Source organism: Geotrypetes seraphini, chromosome 11, assembly GCF_902459505.1.
Source record: "Geotrypetes seraphini chromosome 11, aGeoSer1.1, whole genome shotgun sequence".
NCBI classification, from domain to species: Eukaryota; Metazoa; Chordata; class Amphibia; order Gymnophiona; family Dermophiidae; genus Geotrypetes; species Geotrypetes seraphini.
The window spans coordinates 6,424,058-6,444,854 of NC_047094.1; the positions used below are offsets into that span (position 1 = coordinate 6,424,058).

General features: G+C 43.7%; 1 protein-coding gene across 2 annotated transcripts in view; it reads right to left on the reverse strand.

Annotated features, from left to right (window-relative positions):
- Window positions 1-1,379: 1,379 nt before the first annotated feature.
- The window catches only part of SSTR5 (somatostatin receptor 5), a 39,423-nt gene continuing 20,005 nt past the window's right edge, over window positions 1,380-20,797 (reverse strand). The window contains exons 1-2 of one of the 2 annotated variants that reach the window (XM_033914469.1): window positions 17,247-17,371; window positions 1,380-2,855 (exon numbers count right to left, since the gene is read on the reverse strand). In XM_033914469.1, the coding sequence (XP_033770360.1) occupies window positions 1,694-2,797 (1,104 nt within the window). In that variant the 5' untranslated portion in view covers window positions 2,798-2,855; window positions 17,247-17,371 and the 3' untranslated portion in view covers window positions 1,380-1,693. Of the gene's footprint in view, window positions 2,856-17,246; window positions 17,372-20,797 lie in introns of those variants that run through there. The other variant, XM_033914470.1, reaches the window with a different exon arrangement.

The window sequence follows — 20,797 nt, forward strand, 5'->3', positions numbered from 1 at the left end:
GGCTCAGAATATAAAAACGTCAGCAAGGTCTCGTATTTTCCCTGCCTGTTGCAAAACCACTGTGGGCTCTGAGCATATTAAGTACAAAGTCTTGCCTTTAGCAGCTGGCACAAGAGAGCACGAGACGGCTACGAAAACCCAACACAATAGCTCCATTTATTTTAAACTCTCCATGTACATCTATACCACTAAATCCCAAAACACTCTATACGTCGTCTGGATCAGAGCATCTTTCAAAGGCTTCAGGCTTGATCTCATTGAGTAACATCTCAGCAGTATTTGATTTGCTTTACATAACTGTGAGTTCACAAATGAAAACGTGGATGAGCCCGAAGGCTTTGTTTTACACCATTTCAATTTTCTAGCACTGTACAATCAATGACAACATTTAGACTTTCCTCGAGAGCTTTAAAGTCTTTTCAATACTGAGCTGTGACCTGAAGAGTAATTTTGAAAGTGTAAATGTACGGCACAGGTAGCCGAAGTCCACTTCTATGGAAATGCTTAAATAATCCCACGTTCCCTAAAAATGCAACGGCGAAAGATTTCTGTTGCTCGTACATTCGGGTTCCTGTTTAGCTCCGTAGTTATCAGATCTCAAGAACCAGAATGCTGTGAGTCTGGGTGGTGGTCTGGTGCTCAGCGGCGTTAATGTGTCCAAAGAGACAATGGTTGTCTATATCCACGGTAGCACAGAGATTCCTAATACGCTTGGAGTGCTTTCTGGTTGGCGTGTTGCATGGAAAGCCCTGTCTTGTGATACAAGTTCTAGACTGACTGTAGAGCTGTTCTCAGCTCTTTTCTGCTCAACTCCCCACTGGAAAAAAAAATCATATTTTTTCTACATGTAGGGATCCTTTTACAGAGCCACAGTAGAAGTTTCTACCATGGGTCGGTGAGGTAATTGCGCCGACGCTCATAAGAATTCTACGAGCGTCGGAGCATTGACCTCGCCAGCCCGCAGTAGGAACCTTCATCGCAGCTTCAGAGCACCAGTGGTTTGTCTACCAATATCAGTTCCAGAATGAATCCTACTGGATTCTATAGTCCGTTTAAATGACCTTTGTTCCCTGTAAAGACCATTTTAAAATATGGGGTCCTTTTATTAAGCGTACTAACCGGTTAGAACACCTTAATAAAAGGACACCAATGTTTGGTATAGACCAGGGGTAGGCAATTCCGGTCCTCGAGAGCTGGAGCCAGGTCAGGTTTTCAGGATATCCACCATGAATATGCACGAGATAGATTTGCATCTCAAGGAGGCAGCGCATGCAAATCCATCTCGTACATATTCATGGTGGAGATCCTGAAAACCTGACCTGGCTCCGGCTCCCGAGGACCGGAATTGCCTACCCCTGGTATAGACCATACCTACAGGGGTCACAACACAACATAATGACATAAGGGGGCAATCCTTCAGTTATCGTATACATCCAATATACTAAAAATTGAATGAACAAAACCAATTTTAAGTGGAACTGTTCATGAAAGACCTAGGAGTCTTTGCCATGTTTTCAAAGAACGCTTTTTACTTTTGTTTGACGATTTCAATCTCATCCTCTGCTTCTCAGGATAACAAGTTAGGCTGAACACTGACGTTTCCATATCAGTGGGATATCCAATGTCTGGAGTGCAGTTCACAAAGGATTAGAGGGTCTTTGCACATGTACAATGTTAGGTATATCAATTATTTTCAGACTGTACTTGTCTGCATGTGTCCATTAAACTCAGAAATTTTCTGGCTTAAAAAGGTTTCCTGTAATCGGCTGCTTTTTTCTTGCCTGTGTCCAGTAGGGTCTCCATCTCTGACGCCGTTGCCTTTCCGGAGACATAACACTTTCTGAAAGCTTTGCTTGAAGTTATCTGACAGAAATCCATAAAGAATCGGGTTGGCACAGCTGTTGGCATATGAGAGAATTACTACGAAAAAATAGACCCCGACCAAGGCAGGATCTTCTGGCAAAATAAAGGTTATATTGACAATATTCAAAGTGAAAAACGGGAGCCAGCAAAACACAAAGACAGCAACGATGATGACGACCATCCTGGTTACCTTCCTTTCGGACCTTCTGCGTCTGGTGGAGCCAACTCGGAGACCAGAAGACTTCAGTTTAATAACAATCAGAAGGTAGCAGAGGCATATCACTAACAGAGGCCCAAAAAATCCTACAACTGAGGTATAAATAATGAAAGCTGCAGACCAGACGCTCACAGGCTCTGGCCAATTAATATTGCAGGTGTGGAAATCTTCCTGCACATCTGCAAATATAATAACCGGAAGAATGACCAAGAGGGAAAAAGTCCAAACCGTTGCACTAATTAATTTGGCCACCCTTGGTCTCCTCCATTTGGTAGACTTGATGGGGTGGACGACAGCCAGATACCGGTCAATACTCATTACAGTTAAGCAAAAAATACTGGTGAACTGATTAATGCCATCTACCGTCATGACCAGTCTACAAAGAAATGTTCCAAAAGGCCAATAGGATATGGCATTCTGAGTGGCAAGGAATGGCAACCCAAGCATGAAGAGTACATCAGCAACTGCCAAGTTTAAAATATAAATATTGGTGACAGTTTTCATTTTAGCATATCGTAAAACCACATAAATGACCAAAGTGTTCCCGCTGAGTCCAATGACGCATACCAAGAGGTAAATGATTGGAATGAGGATAGTTCTAATGCTCGATACGGATGCCTCCGTTATATTGTGAGTTGGGTTGGCCAACGAAGAGAAGTTGTCATTCAGTGGAGCATTTTGCAGGCTAGCAGAGGACGGGAAGTGCAGTGGCTCCATGCTAGTTCTGGTTTTGCTTCAAGGATGAACAGTGTGATGATTCACGGACATCGCATTTCTAAAACATAAAATACATGAAATTTAGTAGTAATAGTAAAGAGTGTCTTACGCAAGGATATGCACATTATCACCGGTAATTTCCGGATCGGACTGCTATGTATAAGAGTACTCAAAATTCTAACCCATGCATGTGAGAGGAACTTGTAAATTGTACTCTCAGATCTGCCATACTTCTTTTTTTGTGTGTGTTATTCAACGTGACTTCCTGATCTACAGCTAAGGCCACATTACCTCTGTGTGCTTCAACTTAAATATAATTAGATCTTAACACTATGAGGTGCCACTGAAAATTTCTCAGCCCAACCAGCACAGTTGGGGCAGTCTCCATCAAGGGTTATACACGTAGTCCAACGATATTCAACTTTTTTTGTTCTGTATTTTTCTGACAGAATGAAGTTTCAAGTTTCAAGTTTTATTTATATTTGATTAATCGCTTAATTAGATTATTTCTAAGCGAATTACAGTTTGTAAGTAAACACAATATTGAAACAGTAATTAACATAAAATATTAAAAATTTAACAATTTATACATTAAGTTTTAAGAAAAAAAACATAATAGTAAAATAAAATTACAAATTAAATGTTATAAGGTACAAAGATCATAAAAATTGCAGAAATTTTAGCTTAAAAATTATGTACTAAAATAAGAATCCCATAATATAACGGATCTTGACATATAAAATAAAATGAAAATGTTGGAACATCGCTGGACTAAGTGTATACCCTCGATGGAGACTGCCCCAACTTTGTTGGTTGGGCTGAGAACTTTGTGTCTTTCTTGGACTCAAAACACATTAGCAGTTATAGCCTAGTCTTAAATCTGCCTTTTAGAGACATTTTATCCAGCTTTTTTCACTTGTAAAGTATTTTTTATACACAGAAAAAGAACATAATAGCCTTACTGGATCAGAACAATGATCCATTCTGGCCCGATCTCCTGTTTCCACAGTAGTCAATCCAGGTCATAAGTGGCTTCTCCCATGTCTGTCTCAGCAGATGACTACGGAATTTTCCTCCAGGAACTTGTCCAAGCCTTTTTAAAAACCAGGTATTTATCACTTTTCCAGAGCTTAACTTCTCTCGGAGTGATAAAAATATTTCCTCCTATTGGTTTTAAAAGTATCTCCCTGTAACTTCGAGTGTTGTCTAGTCTTTGTCATTTTTCTTAGAGTAAAAAAATTGGCCCACCTGTACCCGTTTTATACCACTCAATCCTATCTCCCCTCAGCCGTCTCTTTTCAAAGCTGAAGAGCCCTAACCTCTTTAGTCTTTCCTCATACGAGAGGAATTCCATCCCCTTTACCATCTTGGTCGCTCTTCTTTGAATCTTTTCCAGCGCCACTATATCTTTCTTGAGATAAAGAGACCAGAGTTGAACGCAATACTCCAGATGAGGTTGCACCATGGAGCGATACAGGGGCATTATAACATTCTTAGTCTTAATAACCATCCCTTTTTAAATAATTCCTAGCATCCTAATTGATTTTTTGGCTGCTGCCGCACATTGGGCGAAAGATTTCATTGTATTGTCTACAATGCCACCCAGATCCTTTTCTTGGGTGCTAATCCCCTAGGTGGACCCTAGCATCTGGTAAATGTGATTTGGGGTTATTGTTCCCAATGTGCATCACTTTGCATTTATCCAGTTTCATCTGCCATTTGGTCGCCCAGTCTTCCAGTTGCCTAAGGTCTGCCTGCAATTTTTCACAGTCTCCATGCGTTTTAACAACTTTGAACTTCTGTAGTGCACATGCATGCAAAAAAAACAAACAAACCAGGTGAACAGAATTTGCAGAGAGGGAAGCAATATGTAACATGGGTGGGCATTGCATCTTCCTTCCCTCCATCCCCCACTGAAAGCCCACGAGTTGGGGCATAATAAAAAAACACGTCTAAGTCCATTTTGGGCCTAAGTTGCTAGTCACCCAAAGTCGGCAGTGCCTACAGTCTATTCTCGAAAAATATGTCCAAAAATTTTTTTTAAAAATCGTCTACTTGCAGGACCAGTTGTATGATTGTCCAGACCGCTAATTCGTCTATCGTTATACCCCATTCTCGTCCAAAACATCGTCCAAGTCAAAAACGCTTAAATCAATAAAACTTTTTGAACTGAACAAGACCTTTTGGACGTGGGTGGGGTCAGCAAAGTGATGGACTGGCCACCCAGACATGGAAACAGAGTAGTGGGGCATTTTACAGGGCACTGCTATGAACTTCACAAAAAGGGTGCCACATAAACATTTCACCTCAACTTCCTTTCAGATCATGGTGAGCCCCCAAAACACCCCAAAACCTACTAGACCCACCTGTCTACCACCCGAATAGCCCTTATGGCTGCAGGTACCACCTATATGGCGGTACAAAAGGGTTTTGGTTGGTTTTGGTAGGCGCAAAGCCTCTGTTTTATCTCTTCTTAATGGAGCAATCGTCAGATGTGAAGAATCCAGGATGACAGAGCATCTCCCAGCTGTTTGTCAGCATTGTGTGGGCCAAATAAGGCAAAGGATTTCTGACCTTAGAGGCCCAGAGGACTACATTCCCTGCAGCTGTGTCTGCCTACATGAAGAAGACCTGTGAACTGCAAGACTTTGCCTCTCTGAAGTGTATCGGGTCAGTGCCTGAGCTCAGAGGGAAATTTGTTGCAGGGCAATGCCAAGAATAACATATCCTCCCTTCCCTCTGCTTTATTAAGAGTACTGCACAAGTCACTGGAAAAGAGGGGTATTACTAATTACTTTCATAGTGCTATCAGATGCACGCAGCACTGAACAGAGTCACAAACAATAAGAAAACCTCGGGTTTCTTTTCTGTGGTGGTTTGCTAATCTCCTGTTCACATATGTTCCACTGAGGATGTCTTATATTACTATATGTACTGTTTTGAACCTTATATTCTTCCGATCCAAGTCGTTGGATTCTGTGACCAACCTTAATTGTTGATATCTATCCTAGAGTTTCATGACATTAACATAAGAACAAGGTGACGTCGAAAGCTAGAAGTTTGCTAGGTTGCATAGGGAGAGGTATGGCCAATTCTGGAGGCCGCACCTTCAAAAAGATATAAAAAGGATGGAGTCGGTCCAGAAGAAGGCTACTAAAATGGTGGGTAGTCTTCGCGATAAGGCGTATGAGGACAGACTTAAAGACCTCAATCTGTATACTTTGGAGGAAAGGTGGGAGAGGGGAGATATGATAGAGATGATTAAATCCAAACGATTCCAAAAAATGTTACTCTCCAGCAGTGGGCTACCTCTTTAAGATCCAACATTTAAATTCAAAAACAGGTGGAGAAAAAGCCTCAAAAACGTTTTAAATATACAGCAATCATTGATGATGTTGGATCTTAGAGAGGTAGCCCACTGCTGGTGAGTGACATTTTTTGGAATCGTTTGGGTTTTACTGTCACTACTCTTTTTCATCTTGAGAGATGTTTAAATACCTTTGTGGCATAAATGCGCATGAGTCGAGTCTCTTTCATTTGAAAGGAAACTCTCCAATGAGAGGGCATAGGATGAAGTTAAGAGGTGATAGGCTCCGGAGTAATCTGAGGAAATATTTTTTACAGAAAGGGTGGTAGATGCACTTTGATTGTGTAAACTGTGCAGAAAAAAACAGTATATCAAGCTCCATCCCTTTTCTATTTGGAAACGATGCAATTGTTGACTGATACTCAGTGTCTCTGCTCACCTGAGCTTACCCATGACTATGCATTTCTACAGGATTGTTCTGGGATGGATGATGTTGGTGCAATCCTGATGTTTGGGTTTAAAAATCTCTAGGCATGAAATATACTTGAGGGGGGGGGGGGGTGTAAGGTTGTAGTTTGCTTGCATTGAGCCTGGGCGCTATAGAAATCCCCCTTCATTACATAAAGAGTGGGGTCTAACACAGTCCCAGCCTCCAGGAATAAGAGACATCTCTTACCCCACACATTCATTTCAGAAATGGCAGGAAATATAGTGGTGTGAAAAAGTCAGAAATCTGATGAGAAACATCTTTACTTTCATAATGTCATTCCCTTTCCTGTTTCAATGTAAAGAAAAAAAGGAGAGCCCCTGAGGGTAATCAGCTGGACTTTTGGGGCTTATTAAAAAGTTGTTTTTATTTGAAATGGCTTGAGCAATGGCTTTCAATGATAAACAGGGCTGTTAGGCAGGAAATACAGATGAAAACCAGCTGTAGTGAACTTGGCAGCCTGCAAAACCAATTGATAGCCAGCAGAGGGCACCAGCATGCAGGAAATATAATTCTATCCTATTTCCCCCTACCCCAAATCTGGCTCCCATTATCTGCTAAGTGAATAGGAAGCCCTGATAGAGGTGTGATTCATAATGAAAACATCATTGGGGAAACAGAATCCCACTGAGCTGGAATTGCACCCTGTGCAGCATGCCACCTAGTGGCCGCTCATCCTACTGCACCACAGCCAAGCAGAGCAGATAACGGATGGGGCAATATTTTGGTATTACCTAGATATTCCCATATGTAAAAGGAAAAGAGAAAAAGTGTGGCACTAGTGATTAAACTCTATTCAAGATACAATTTATCTTAACTGGGAAGAGACCTCAGAAACGGAGCCCACGCACAGTCGTTATTCACAGACCGAGAAATTCAGCGTGGTTCTATGCTCCTTTGCTCCAATCATTGGTCTTCTTCCCTCCCAATATCTAGTACCTATCTGTGATCTAAAAAGATATAATTATTTTTTTATTTTTGTTATTATTTTTTTAAGGAAACATCTTAATAAATAGTTTCTAAAATATTCATTTCAATATCTACATTGTGTCTACATTCATTCCCTAGAGACTTAGACTAGCAAAAATTTAACCTATTTACTTTATATTTGTTATTCAATATTCTGATAGAAAAGGTACTTAGCATTGATTTTTTAGCATTTCAGCATTTTTTAGCAAAAGTACTTAGCTTCGGCAGTGCTCATGTATCTCTAGGGAATGAGTGTAGACACAATGTAGATATTGAAATGAATATTTTAGAAACTATTTATTAAGATGTTTCCTTAAAAAAATAATAACAAAAATAAAAAAATAATTATATCTTTTTAGATCACAGATAGGTACTAGATATTGGGAGGGAAGAAGACCAATGATTGGAGCAAAGGAGCATAGAACCACGCTGAATTTCTCGGTCTGTGAATAACGACTGTGCGTGGGCTCCGTTTCTGAGGTCTCTTCCCAGTTAAGATAAATTGTATCTTGAATAGAGTTTAATCACTAGTGCCACACTTTTTCTCTTTTCCTTTTACATATGGGAATATCTAGGTAATACTATATTTGTTATTTTCCCATTGGGGGACTTTACTATAGTGCAATATTTTGGTACCCTGGTGGGTACTTCTATAAAGTGGTCATTAACATTTGTGTGCCAGTTAGTTATGAGATTCATAATCAAAACGAAAATACATCTAAAAACCCTCCTAAATCGGTACTTGGACAACCTAAAAGACAGGTCGTCCAAGTGCCGATAATCGAAGCGGGTTTTAGACATATCTAAAAGCAGCTTAGGCCTTTTTGCTGCTGCTGTGCGCCCAGAGTGGAAAGGGGCGTTTTTCAAGGAGTGGTTAGGGCGGGAGGTAGGAGGGATGTGGGCCGACCCAGACTTAATCTTCCTACAGCAATATAATCGAAAGTTTAATGAGACTGCCTAGATGGAACTTATATGTTATAACTTATTTATTTATTTATTTAGATTTTTATTCCGTCCTCCCAATAGCTCAGAACGGTTTACAAATGAACATACACAGTGGGGAGTAACTAGACATATAAGTAGTACAACAGGTTTAGTGATTGGATTTATAGTTTTTGGAGAGAATTAAATACAGGGAGAGTAAGCAGAAAGAGAGAAGGGGGAAATACAGTAGTTTAGTTTAAGGAAAGTTAAAGCGTTTAGGTACAATTTGTTAGTGGATAGAGTAAGAGAGGGTCATACTGGAATTTCGGGAAGGTGATAGGAGAGTGGAGGGTGGGGCCTAAGGGGGGGAGAAGACAGAGGAGATCTTTAGTTGAAGAGGAGGGTCTTTACCGATTTACGGAATGTTAATAATGAGTTCTGTTGTCTAAGTTGGGGGGGAGTTGGTTCCAGAGGTGTGGAATGAAGTGGCTGTAGGATCGTTTGTGGGCAGTTTCTGTGAGCAGGGATCTTCCGGGGGGGGGGGGGGGGTGCATAGGCGTATCTCTGACTTTGAGCGGAGGGTGCGAGTGGGGTTGTAGATGGGAAGCTTGGATTTTATGTAGGAGGGGGTGGTGGAGTAGATTCTCTTGTGAGCAATTGCCAGGGCTTTGAAAGTACAGCGTTGGCTAATTGGGAGCCAGTGTTCAGCATGGAGTGCCGGGGAGATGGAATCGTGGTAGTTGAGGTTGTGTAGGAGGCGGATGGCTGCATTTTGGACCCGTTGGAGGCGTTTGATATTATTTTTGGTTAGTCCATTAAATAGGGAGTTACAATAATCCATTCTGGAGAGGACATATGCGTATAGGAGTTGGGCGAGGTCTGGTGTGGAGATGTAGGGTTTGATCCTTTTCAGTTGGCGAAGGTAGTAGAAGGAGGTGGAGACTACTTGGGATATGTGGTTAGATAGGGATAAGTGTCCGTCTAGGGTTACTCCCAGGCTGCGAACATGATCTGCTGCCGTTAGTAGAGTGGAATCCCATGTTAGTGTAGGTCGTAGGTATTTGGTGTTTTTGTTTCTGATCCATAGGAGTTCGGTTTTGGAGGCGTTAAGTTGAAGCTTGTTGTTTGACATCCAAGTTTTCATGTCAGTGAGGCAGAGTTCGAGGTTAGCAATTTGGGATGGCCGGTTTTCGCCTAAGGGGAGAAGCAGCTGGATGTCATCTGCATAAGAGTGGATTTTGATTTTATATTTTTGCGCTATTTCGATGACGGGTTTGATGTAGAGGTTGAATAGGAGGGGGGATAGAAGGGCGCCTTGAGGAACGCCATATTTGATAGGCTTAGGGTTAGATTTATGTGTCCCTAGTAGGACAGTTTGGGTCCTTTGGTGAAGGAAGGAGGTGATCCATTGGAAGGCTGTGTCTTTGATTCCGAGGTCGTGGAGCCTAGATGTGAGTAGGTGGTGGTCAACTGTGTCGAAGGCAGCGCTAAGGTCAAGTAGGAATAGTAGGGCGTCATTGCCTTTGTCGAGTATTGACCAGCTGTCGTCGATGATATCAAGGAGTACTGATTCTGTGCTGTGGCCCTTACGGAAGCCGGATTGGGCTGGGGATAGGGCAGCTTGTTCTTCAATGAAAGGGTGTAGGCGGTGGAGCACAATTCGTTCAAGGAGTTTGGAGACAATTGGGAGGTTGGAGACTGGGCGATAGTTGCCAGGTTCATTAGGATCAAGGGAGGGTTTTTTGAGAGTGGGCTTGATAATAGCTGATTTCCAGCTGAGGGGGACAGTTCCAGTAGTTAGAGAGGTGTTAATGATGGGGAGGATGGATTCTGCCATGGCGTCTCCGGCAGACAGCAGGAGGCTGGACGGGCAGGGGTCGAGGATGGTGTTGGAGGGTTTGAGTTCTCTCAGGGTTTCGAGGACCTCCGCGTGAGTAGCTAAATGAAATTAGGCAGTGGCATACCAAAGGGGAGGCGGGGGGGGGGGGGGGGGCGGTCTGCCCCGGGTGCATGGCTAGGGGGGTGTAAAGCGGTCTGGAACATCCTGCCCTACTGTTGAAAAATACTGTAAACTTAACTTTTTCCCTGTTTTTAAGGAAAAAGTGAAGTTTTGGTTACAACCCCCCAAACCCCCCACAACGCGGCGCGATCTGTATAAAGTAAAGTGTGGGGGGGTTCCCCCCACACACAGCCCCGTCGGAGCCCCTAAAAACAGTTATTTTCTTCGGCGCGCACCTCCACGCTGCGCTCAGTTCTCGCGGAAGACAAAGGCGCGCGCCGACAACTGAGCGCAAGATAGAGGCGCGCGCCGAAGAAAATGACAGTTTTTAGGGGCTCCGACGGGGGGTTTTGTTGGGGAGCCCCCCCCACTTTACTTAATACAGATCGCGGCAGCGTTGTGGGTGGTTTGTCCTCATGTCATTCTCTAACAAAGACCAAATTTGTAAAATAAATAAATAAATATCAATGGGCATTTTCTGCCCTTAGGCACCTTTTAAATAATTACTGTACCTTTCCTGGAATTTACACGATATCCTCCTTCAGTACCACAGGTTTGTTTTTTTTAAAAGCACCTACATGATTGATGCTTTTATATCTTGACTTTATTCTATCCCTTTTCTTGATTTGGTTGATGATATGCATTACTGAGCACGTATTTTAAGATGAAGAGTTTCTAGGAAATTATGAACTGGGAATCGCAGTGGTTTTCACTCAAATGCTTTTTCACAGTTAGTTATCTCCATGTAAACAGTGACGAGGTGCCCTTCAGGGACTGCTGATGAGCTGAAGTACCCTCATTAAACCTGAGCGGTTGATGAACCCTACATAATCCCTGCTTTGCAGAGAAAAGCACTCGGAACGTACTGCCTTACAACTCAAGCCAGTGCGTCATCCCATTATTTGAGCTCAAATGCACTGGTACGGAGGTGAAGGCGCTTAGGGCTATTGCTGCAAGAAACATCCCACAGACCTGAGGGCATCTTTATCTCTCAGGAGAATTCTACTGGCTATAATCATTCTCCTTGCTCAGGGATGTTCCAAAACTTTGACTTTTTCAAGGAAGGCAACAAAGAACACATTACATTACAGATTTCTATTCCGCCATTACCTTTCGGTTCAAAGCGGATTACAAAAAGAGTTATGGAAGGAGGGTTACAACGTTAGATCAGAGAAGGTTTCCAAGAGAGGGAAAAGTAGGATCTGGGGTTAGGGAGGGGATGGTAAGAGGGGGGTTAAGCTTTATTAAGGGATTTCTTGAAGAGTATAGTTTTTATTTCCTTTCTGAACATCTTGTAGTCTGGGGTTGTTGTCAATAGGTTGGAGACTTGGTTGTCTATCTTCGCTGCCTGAGTGGCCAGTAGTCCGTTGTATAGTTTTTTCCGTTTTGCATTGTTTTGCATTTCGCTTTGCATTGTTTTAAAAATAATGTAGGGCCCAACAGGACCGGAATAACACCGGAGCAACAGGAAACAAGCGCAGTGGAGGGGCAAAATGGCTTTCGCTGAGATAGTTCTTGTTTCCTGACTGGCCTGCAGAAACTAAGGTGCTAACGCCTCCATAGAGCTGGTGTTAGTATTTTCCGATTAGTGTGGGGATAGCACACGGTAAAAACACTAGCGCACCTTCGTAAAAGGAGCCCTAAGATTACCAGAAATACAAGACACAGTAGGCATGGGCTGGCTAGGATAGACTCTCAAGAGAAACAGAGAAAAATGATATGGCCTATCCAGTCTACCCATCCATGCCATCTACTATTTCCCTTAGAGCAGGGGTGTCAAAGTCCGTCCTGGAGGGCCGCAATCCAGTCGGGCTTTCAGGATTTCCCCAATGAATATGCATGAGATCTATTAGCATACAATGAAAGCAGTGCATGCAAATGGACCTCATGCGTATTCGTAGGGGAAATCCTGAAAACCCCACTGGATTGTGGCCCTCGAGGACCGACTTGGACACCCCTGAGCTACTATGAGCCAGTCTATGGGATTGTCTAGGGGTGGAGGATGCTAAAGAACAAGAACCGTAACTAAAGTAAGTCTTGACTGCTACACAATCCAAAAGAAATGCTTAGAGCAGGGGTGTCCAAGTCCCTCCTCGAGGGCCGCAATCCAGTCGGGTTTTCAGGATTTCCCCAATGAATATGCATGAGATCTATTAGCATACAATGAAAGCAGTGCATGCAAATAGATCACATGCGTATTCTTTGGGGAAATCCTGAAAACCCGACTGGATTGCGGCCCTCGAGGAGGGACTTGGACACCCTGCCTTAGAGAGAGGAAAAATAGATCTTCCTGGAAGGTACCTACTATCCAACCCAAAGGTCTTAGGTTCAAAGCTAGACTGTGCATGATGGCTATTAAGGCTGGAAAAAGAGCAAAAGTTTAGCAACACTTCCTTTAAAATTAGTCTCAAATTTAGTTCAGTCCTATCAGCTTTTATATTTAGTAGACGTGCAAGGCCATTTTTGAAAGGATGTCTAAGCCAATTGGATTGTTTTCCACTAAACATCCAAAGCTGAAAGCACAGAAACTTCCATATTCGAACGGGACGTCCAAATAATATATATATATTTTTTAAATCACCTACTTGGAATCCTTGGCTGCCAAAACGTCTAGACCAGTGGTTCTCAACCCTGTCCTGGAGGACCACCAGGCCAGTCGGGTTTTCAGGATAGCTCTAATGAATAAGCATGGAGCAGATTTGCATGCCTGGCACCTCCATTATATGCATAGCTCTCTCATGCATATTCATTAGGGCTAGCCTGAAAACCCGACTGGCCTGGTGGGAACCACTGGTCTAGACCACCTGTGGGGCACCTTAAAGGGAACTGCTGTGAACTTCACATAAAGGGTGTCAGATATACATCTCACCATATACCCCTTATAATTTGCGCTGAGCCCTCTAAAACTCCCCCCCCCCAAAAAAAAATATTAATATATCCACCTGCCTACCACACCAATAGCCCTTATGGCTGCAGGAAGCATTTAAATGGAAGTTTGGTAGGGTTTTGGTGGACTTATACTTAATACCTTAAATGTGGTCCTTAGAGCGGCCTATGGGTTTACTACCCATCCACTAGGCTACTTAAGTCACCTGTTTGCTTCCCCTTACCAAGTACTGGTGTTCTAGAAACATAGAAACATGATGGCAGATAAAGGCCAAATGGCCCTTCCAGTTTGCCCATCCACAGTAACCATTATCTCCTCCTTTCTCTAAGAGATCCCACCTGCCTATCCCAGGCTTTTTTGAATTCATACACAATCTCTGTCTCCACCGCCTCTTCCGGGACTGTTCTAACACCCTTCCTTTCTGTAAAAAAGTATTTCTTTAGAGCCTCTTAACTTCATCATAGAAACATAGAAACATGAAGGGAGTGGGAGGAGTCAATGAGCATTGGAGGACTGTGTGTGTATGTGGGGGTCATACCTTCATGTATGCAGTGGTCATCTGATCAGTTTGGGTACCTTTGTGGCACTTAGACACACACAGCTCCGAAGTTCCATCCAGGACATTTTGCAAAAGTTTTGATTATCGCTGCAAGACATTCAAGTCCAGCATAAGAACCTAAGACTAGCCTCACTGGGTCAGACCAATGGTCCATCAAGCCCAGTAGCCTGTTCTCACAGTGGCCAATCCAGGTCCCTAGTACCTGGTCAAAACCCAAGGAGTAGCAACATTCCAGAATCTCAAAGAATAGCAAGATTCCGGAACCCCAAATAGGAGCAACATTCCGTGCAGAATCCCCAAAGAGTAGCAAGATTCCGGAATCCCCAGAGTAGCAACATTCCATGCTACCGATCCAGGGCAAGCAGCAGCTTCCTCGTGTCTTTTTCAGTAACAATGGACTTTTCCTCCAGGAACTTGGCCAAACCTTTCTTAAAACCAGCTACGCTATTCGCTCTTACCATTTCCTCTGGCAATGCGTTCTCTGAGTGAAAAAATATTTCCTCCTATTGGTTTTAAAAGTATTTCCATGTAACTTCATCGAGTGTCCCTAGTGAAAAATCGATCCACTCAGGATTTCGTAGACTTCAATCCTATCTCCCCTCAGCCGTCTCTTTTCCAAGCTGAAGAGCCCTAACCGTTTTAGTCTTTCCTCATACGAGTGGAGTTCCATTCCCTTTACCATCTTGGTCGCTCTTCTTTGAATCTTTTCTAGCGCCACCATATCTTTCTTGAGATAAAGAGACCAGAAATGAACGTAATACTCCAGGTGAGGTCGCACCATGGAGTGCTACAGGGGCATTATAACATTCTTAGTCTTGTTAACCATCCCTTTTCTAATACAGGGATTTAAGACAAAGTTGGACGGGCTCCTATTGAACCAGTACGTAAGCAGGTAGGGCTTATCTCAGGGCACTGGTCTTTGACCTGGGGGCCACCGCGGAAGCAGACTGCTGATCCAGAAGCGGCAAATTCTTATGTTCTTATATAATATTATATATACATAGATATATAAAACATACATCTCTAATTCCTGTGCTAACTGCAGTCCAGGACCATAGAAAATCCCAGGGGAAGCAGACACAAATAATGCCTCATTCATGAAACCTCTTTCACATCCTGTGTCTGTGGGAAAATAAAGCCTAGCTGATTCAATCCCCGTATCTGTACAACATCGGCCAACTGAGACAAGAGGCTGTCCTACAATCAATGCGATGCGATATATTCCACCAGGACTACTGAGAGACCTCTGCAGCCCAATCAAGGACATTGTTTCCTGTGAGACCCCAGTTCTGAAGCTCAGGACACCCTGAAATTTCCTCTGTTAGAAGATGCTTTTTCCAGGCTTGCAAAGGGGAACTAGGAAGAACTGCTACATTTGGGGCTAGAAAGGGTGGGTATGTTTCTGGCCTGCCAGCAAATTTGGCTCTTCAAGGTGCGTAATTGGAATGATCAATACCGAGATGTCCTATATGGTTGAATAACGCTTGCAAAGTACTGCCCAGAGCCAACATGCCCATGGTTACTCTCTGCTAGCTGTAATTGCATTTTATTTATTTGTTTTGGATTTATATCCGAACCTATCCAGGAACTTTTTACCTATTTAGCCCCATCTGTAACCAATCACAGCAGAGCAGAAGGCTGAGAAAGCAGAACTTTGATAAAAATACATCAGAAATAAGATTAAGAACATGAGTTGCCCTACTGGAACAGACCGAAGGTCCATCAAGCCCAGTATCTTGTTTCCAACAGTGGCCAACCCAGATCCCAAGAACCTGGCAGAAATCCAGAATAGCAACATTCCAGAGCTGAGATTGTGATGTCATAATGCCTCATTCCACCAATGCCTGAAAGCCAAACTCACCAGTGATGTCACAATGGCTTCATTGTCCTGTACTCTACTCACATAAGAACATAAGAATAGCCGTACTGGGACAGACTGAAGGTCTATCAAGCCCAGTATCCTGTTTCCAACAGGGGCCAACCCAGGTCCCAAGTACCTGGCAGAAACCCAAAGAGTAGCAACATACCAGAGCTGAGATTGTGATGTCATAATGCCTCATTCCACCAATACCTAAGAACCAACCTCAGCAGTGATGTCACAATGGCTCGATTGTCCTAGACTTGGCTCACATAAGAGTTGCCACACTAGGATAGACTGAAGGTCCCTCAAGGCCAATTTCCTGTTTGCAACAGTGGCCAACCCAGGTCCCAAGTACCTGGCTAGATCCCTAGTAGTAAAACAGATTTTATGCCTCTTGTCCTAGGAAGAAGCAGTGGATTTCCCCAAGTCATCTCAATAATGGCCTATGGCATCTAGGCACTTGGACTTCTCTTTTAGGAAACTATCCAAACCTTTTTTAAACCCTGCTAAGCTAAATGCTTTCACCACATTCTCTGGCAACACATTTGACATTAATTACACATTGTGTTTCTGATCTGAGGAAGAAAGGGTTACCTTTGAAAGCTAATCATAAACTACATTAAGTTAGTCCAATAAAAAGGTATTTTTTTTCTTTTGTTTTTGCTTTATTTCTACCTATTACATTGTGTGAAGAAATATTTTCTCCAGTTTGTTTTAAATCTACTACTTAGTAGTTTCATCCCATGCCCCCTAGCCCTTAGTGTTTTTGGAAAGAGTAAACAAGCAATTCACATCTACCTTTTCCACTCCACTCAGTATTTTATAGACCTCTATCATATCACTCCTGAGCCGTCTCTTCTCCAAGCTGAAGAGATCTAGACATTTGAGCCTTTCCTCATGAAATATGACATTAATGAACAGTTAAAACAAAACAAAACAAAAACCCACACACATTTCCATCAAAATCCATCCCCTTCCATCCAATAGTGAAGAGCTAAGATAGGCAGGAAAGACAGAGGCCAAAAGGTGGAGGTCAGAAATAAGTCTAAATGATCAAAATAATGCTGAACACAGGGCCAGACTGTCTGCGCAATTGAGGTCACAACTTCTGAACCAGATAAACATATGCACAAATAAAAGTGCACACTTAGCCATAAACAGACGTGCAATTGAGTGTGAAACCTCATGGAAATTTGGCTCCAGTTTTCAGGTTTGTTTTTAACATAAATTGGTGTGTATGTGCCCGTCCTTCTGTATCCCTAGGCGAATGCCTACTGGGGTGCAAGTCTACAGACCCCGAATTAAAAGGCAAGCGACTCTGGCTGTGATTTGAAGCCTCCCTGTTGCTATTATTAAAATGATAATAATAATAATAATAATGTTGCAAGGTCAACCTGACAAGACTAGAAAAGTGAGAATCTAAGTACTATGGAAAGGAAAAGCAGTTTGAACTGACCAGTTTGTCCCTTCTGGACTGATTTGAGTCGATGTCTTCAGCCCCCCGTCCCCGGAGCTCTCCTGGCATTTGGGAGTCTCTCATTCAAGAAAGTTCAGCTTTGCTTGACAACGGCGTCCATCAATGATTAATCGTGTAAAAATACTGGCCTCTTTTTTTTTTTTTTTTTTTTTTGGGGGGGGGAGGGGGATAATCAGTCCTGGCGGCTGCTTTTCCTCAGCATGTTAATCCAGGCAAGTGATTAAGAAGTGGAGCCCTGAACCGAGCCAGTATTGCAATGCCAGAACGTTTCGTTGCCCACAGGGACAGGGACCCCCCAAAGCAGAGCAGCTGTGGGCAACTTATGGTAGCCTGTCTGCTGCAAATCCTCCCCCCCCCCCCCAAGAGCTTCAGTGGTCTCTCTTAAAACTGGGACTGGGAGAGAGGTTAAAGCTGGTGCCAGTTTGGAAGGCACCCTTACCTTCTGGTAAGTCTACGGGCGACATTGAGAAATGCAGAGAAGTGGAAGCAGGGTCCGGCTTCGTCAGCCTCCTCTTCCAACAAGCAGCCTCGTTGCGTTGCCTGGTCTGGGGGCTTCTGGCTTCAGGACCATCGTTTCCGATTACGACAGCGGTGCCACCATAAGGTGCAAAACTTTCACATACTGGTCATCATTAGGACCCCTCCTAATTAATACTGGAGCATTTCTGAGCAGGATTTCTTCCATGCATTCCCTGCCCCCCGATTACCTTAAACGTCTAATTCACAGCTGTATCTTCATATAGAACAACAAAGCGATCATTAGAAATGCCTTCCTTCCTCTGGGTCTGGAGAAGAATCTAAAGGATGCACCTGCTTCAGAAAAGTTAGGTCAAAACGGGGGAAAGTTGTTTTAAGACAGTGAATTGTTGTCATTGTTTGAGAAAGATGCTGATCCCTCCCCCACGACCTGCATGATCTCCTTCAGTCTCTCTCCCCCCCCCCCCCCCCTCACGAGGCACTTGTGGATCTGGAGACGCCTCAGGTACCAGGATCCTTCTGTTTACGTCCAGATGCTCTGCAGATGTTTTGTCTGGCAGGTGCAGAAAAAAAAGTGTTGGACTCTTGATCTGTTGAGTTTACCCCCCTCCCCCAATTTCTAGGTAAACGAGGCGAACTCGTGTTTCAGGCACCAGATTTCAAACTGCTCGTGGCATGGTTACAAATCTCAGGAAGGAAGCAGATATTTAAAGGCAGGCACCGAAGAGCTGACTCCGTGTTTGCAACGAAGTGAAGGATGCACCCTGTGCAGAGCTGCCCTGGATCTTACTGCTGAAAGGAACCACAGCTCGGTACCGGCCACTTCTCCATTCATCACCACTCATGATGTGTGGCTGCGAAAGGCTGAACCACCTCTTTATGCCCGTTGTTGAGATCAAAGAAGAACATGGAAAAAAACCGAGGGTGGGTGTCTTCTCCTTCAGACGTGCAGGGTTTTAAAACAGGTGATCAAAAGAGAGAGAGAATTCACTGAATCACTTTGAACAAAGCTCTGGCATTCCCATTGCATATGCAGCTTAGAGCACCTCCGGGCTTCCCAGGGATCAACAACAAATTCTTGCATCCCACTTGCTGCTTTATCATATCAAGGGATCTTCTGGAAACGGCAGTCTCAAATCCACACCTCATCTTCTGCATAACAGAGGGCAGTCAGGAAAACAGTTGTCAGACAACTGAAAAACAGAGGTGAATAACCAGCACCTTTCAAACACCTGCTACCTTTCCAACCGGATTTAGATTGGCAGAAACTTCACACACATCTAAATATATCTAATAATCTCTATAAATCCACCCCCCAACCTCTTTTTTTTAAAAAAGCCTGAATTATAAAAAAATAAATAAGACAGCTGAAAGCAGCAGTTCTTGATGACTGAAGATAGAGGGGGCTAGAGAGAGCTAAGGCAGCAAAAACTGAACTATTGGGCATAGAAAGAGAGAGAGGAAGAGGCAAATGAGGACCCCAAATTTCAGCATCAGAGATGAGAGGAAATAGAACCGAGAAGATTCAAGGCATGCTGGCATCCTGTAATACAATGAACCAACCAAAAAAAAAATAAAAACAGGCATTCATGTGATTTCGGTTGTTAAATAGCACAAGCCCCATTATTCTCAGTGGGGGAGGGGGGAGGGCTATTGGGGTAATTTCCATGCTTAGGATATTATCATACATGTGCGTGTGTGCACATACGTGCGTACAAGCTGGATGTGTGCCCACGTGCCATTCTGTAACTGCTGTTCTCGGTGCCAGCCCCGCCTGTAGGTTCGGGTTTTTTTAATTTTTGACTTGCTGGGCAGTTACCCATTTTTGTAGGGCTTCTTTCTGTGTGATTCTGTAAGTAGAGGCATCTCTCTGACGCTGTCCTTTGCAGGCGGATGTGCAGACGAGCCGCTGTGCTGAAGAGATGCATGTGCTCATTTTCGCTTTCGAGTACATCTCTTCAGCGCAGAGGTTCATCGCTTGTTCTTCGTACTTAATCCACAAGTCTGCTTTTAGGACCTGCAGGGACCCCCTAAGGCAGACGATAGTGTCGAAACACGGTCCGTGTGGGGTCCAGATGTTTCCAGTGGTTCAGGCCCCTAGACATTTTTATGTGGATTATTGATTTGTCTTCATCTTGGACATCAGTTCTCCACAAGCCCTTTGTTATGGTTGGATTGTTTGGTGGAGGACTCAGGGTCAACTCTCTTGTTGGTTGGTCATCAATATCAAGTTATGCCAGTACACTTACCCCTCCATATTTGCGGTTTCGCGGTCCACGGTTCCGGTTATTTGCGGTTTTTCACTCGAAGGCCCCGCCCCCAAATTTACATCACAAGAAATTGCTACTCCAAGCTGCACTTTCTTCACTGGAACAGGCCAGATTATTCACGGGTTTGTGCCTTTTTTGTTGTTTTTTTTTCCAGAAAAACCATGAATAACATACAAAAATTATTCACAGTTTTTCTCTATTCGCTGCCTTGCCGTTCCCCTATCACCATGAATGCGGAGGGGGAAGCGTATTCTACATTTAAAAGCAATCATACTCGGTGACGTCAGGGGGGGGCAGGGGTATAGTCCACTGCGGGCACTGCCCCGGGAACTCTCCACCCCCCAGTGTATACACCTCTTCGCTTCCCTCATTCCTTCTTTCATTTTCCTGGCACAAGAAGTATCACAAATTTGCTGCCCGCGTCAGTGTCGGCTCTCTCTGCCTTCACTTCCGGATCCCGCGCCCAAGAAATGACCTCAGACGGAGAGCCGACAGCCGACATGACGCAGGCAGCAAGTTTGTGAGGCTGCTCACGCCTGAAAAATTAAAGGAAAGGGGGTGCGTGTGTGTGGCAGAGGGGGTTGGAGAAGAGGGCGGGGCACTGCCATCCCAGGCACCAATCACCCTCGCTACGCCACTGCCTCTCTCTATATGTGTCCAGTACACAGTGCGTAGAGGACCTGATTCTACTGTATAAAGTCCACCCAAAGCTAGACACCAATATCAGCGCCAATTCCTAAAACTTAGGTGCCAATTAAAGAATCACGCTCAACATCATCTACG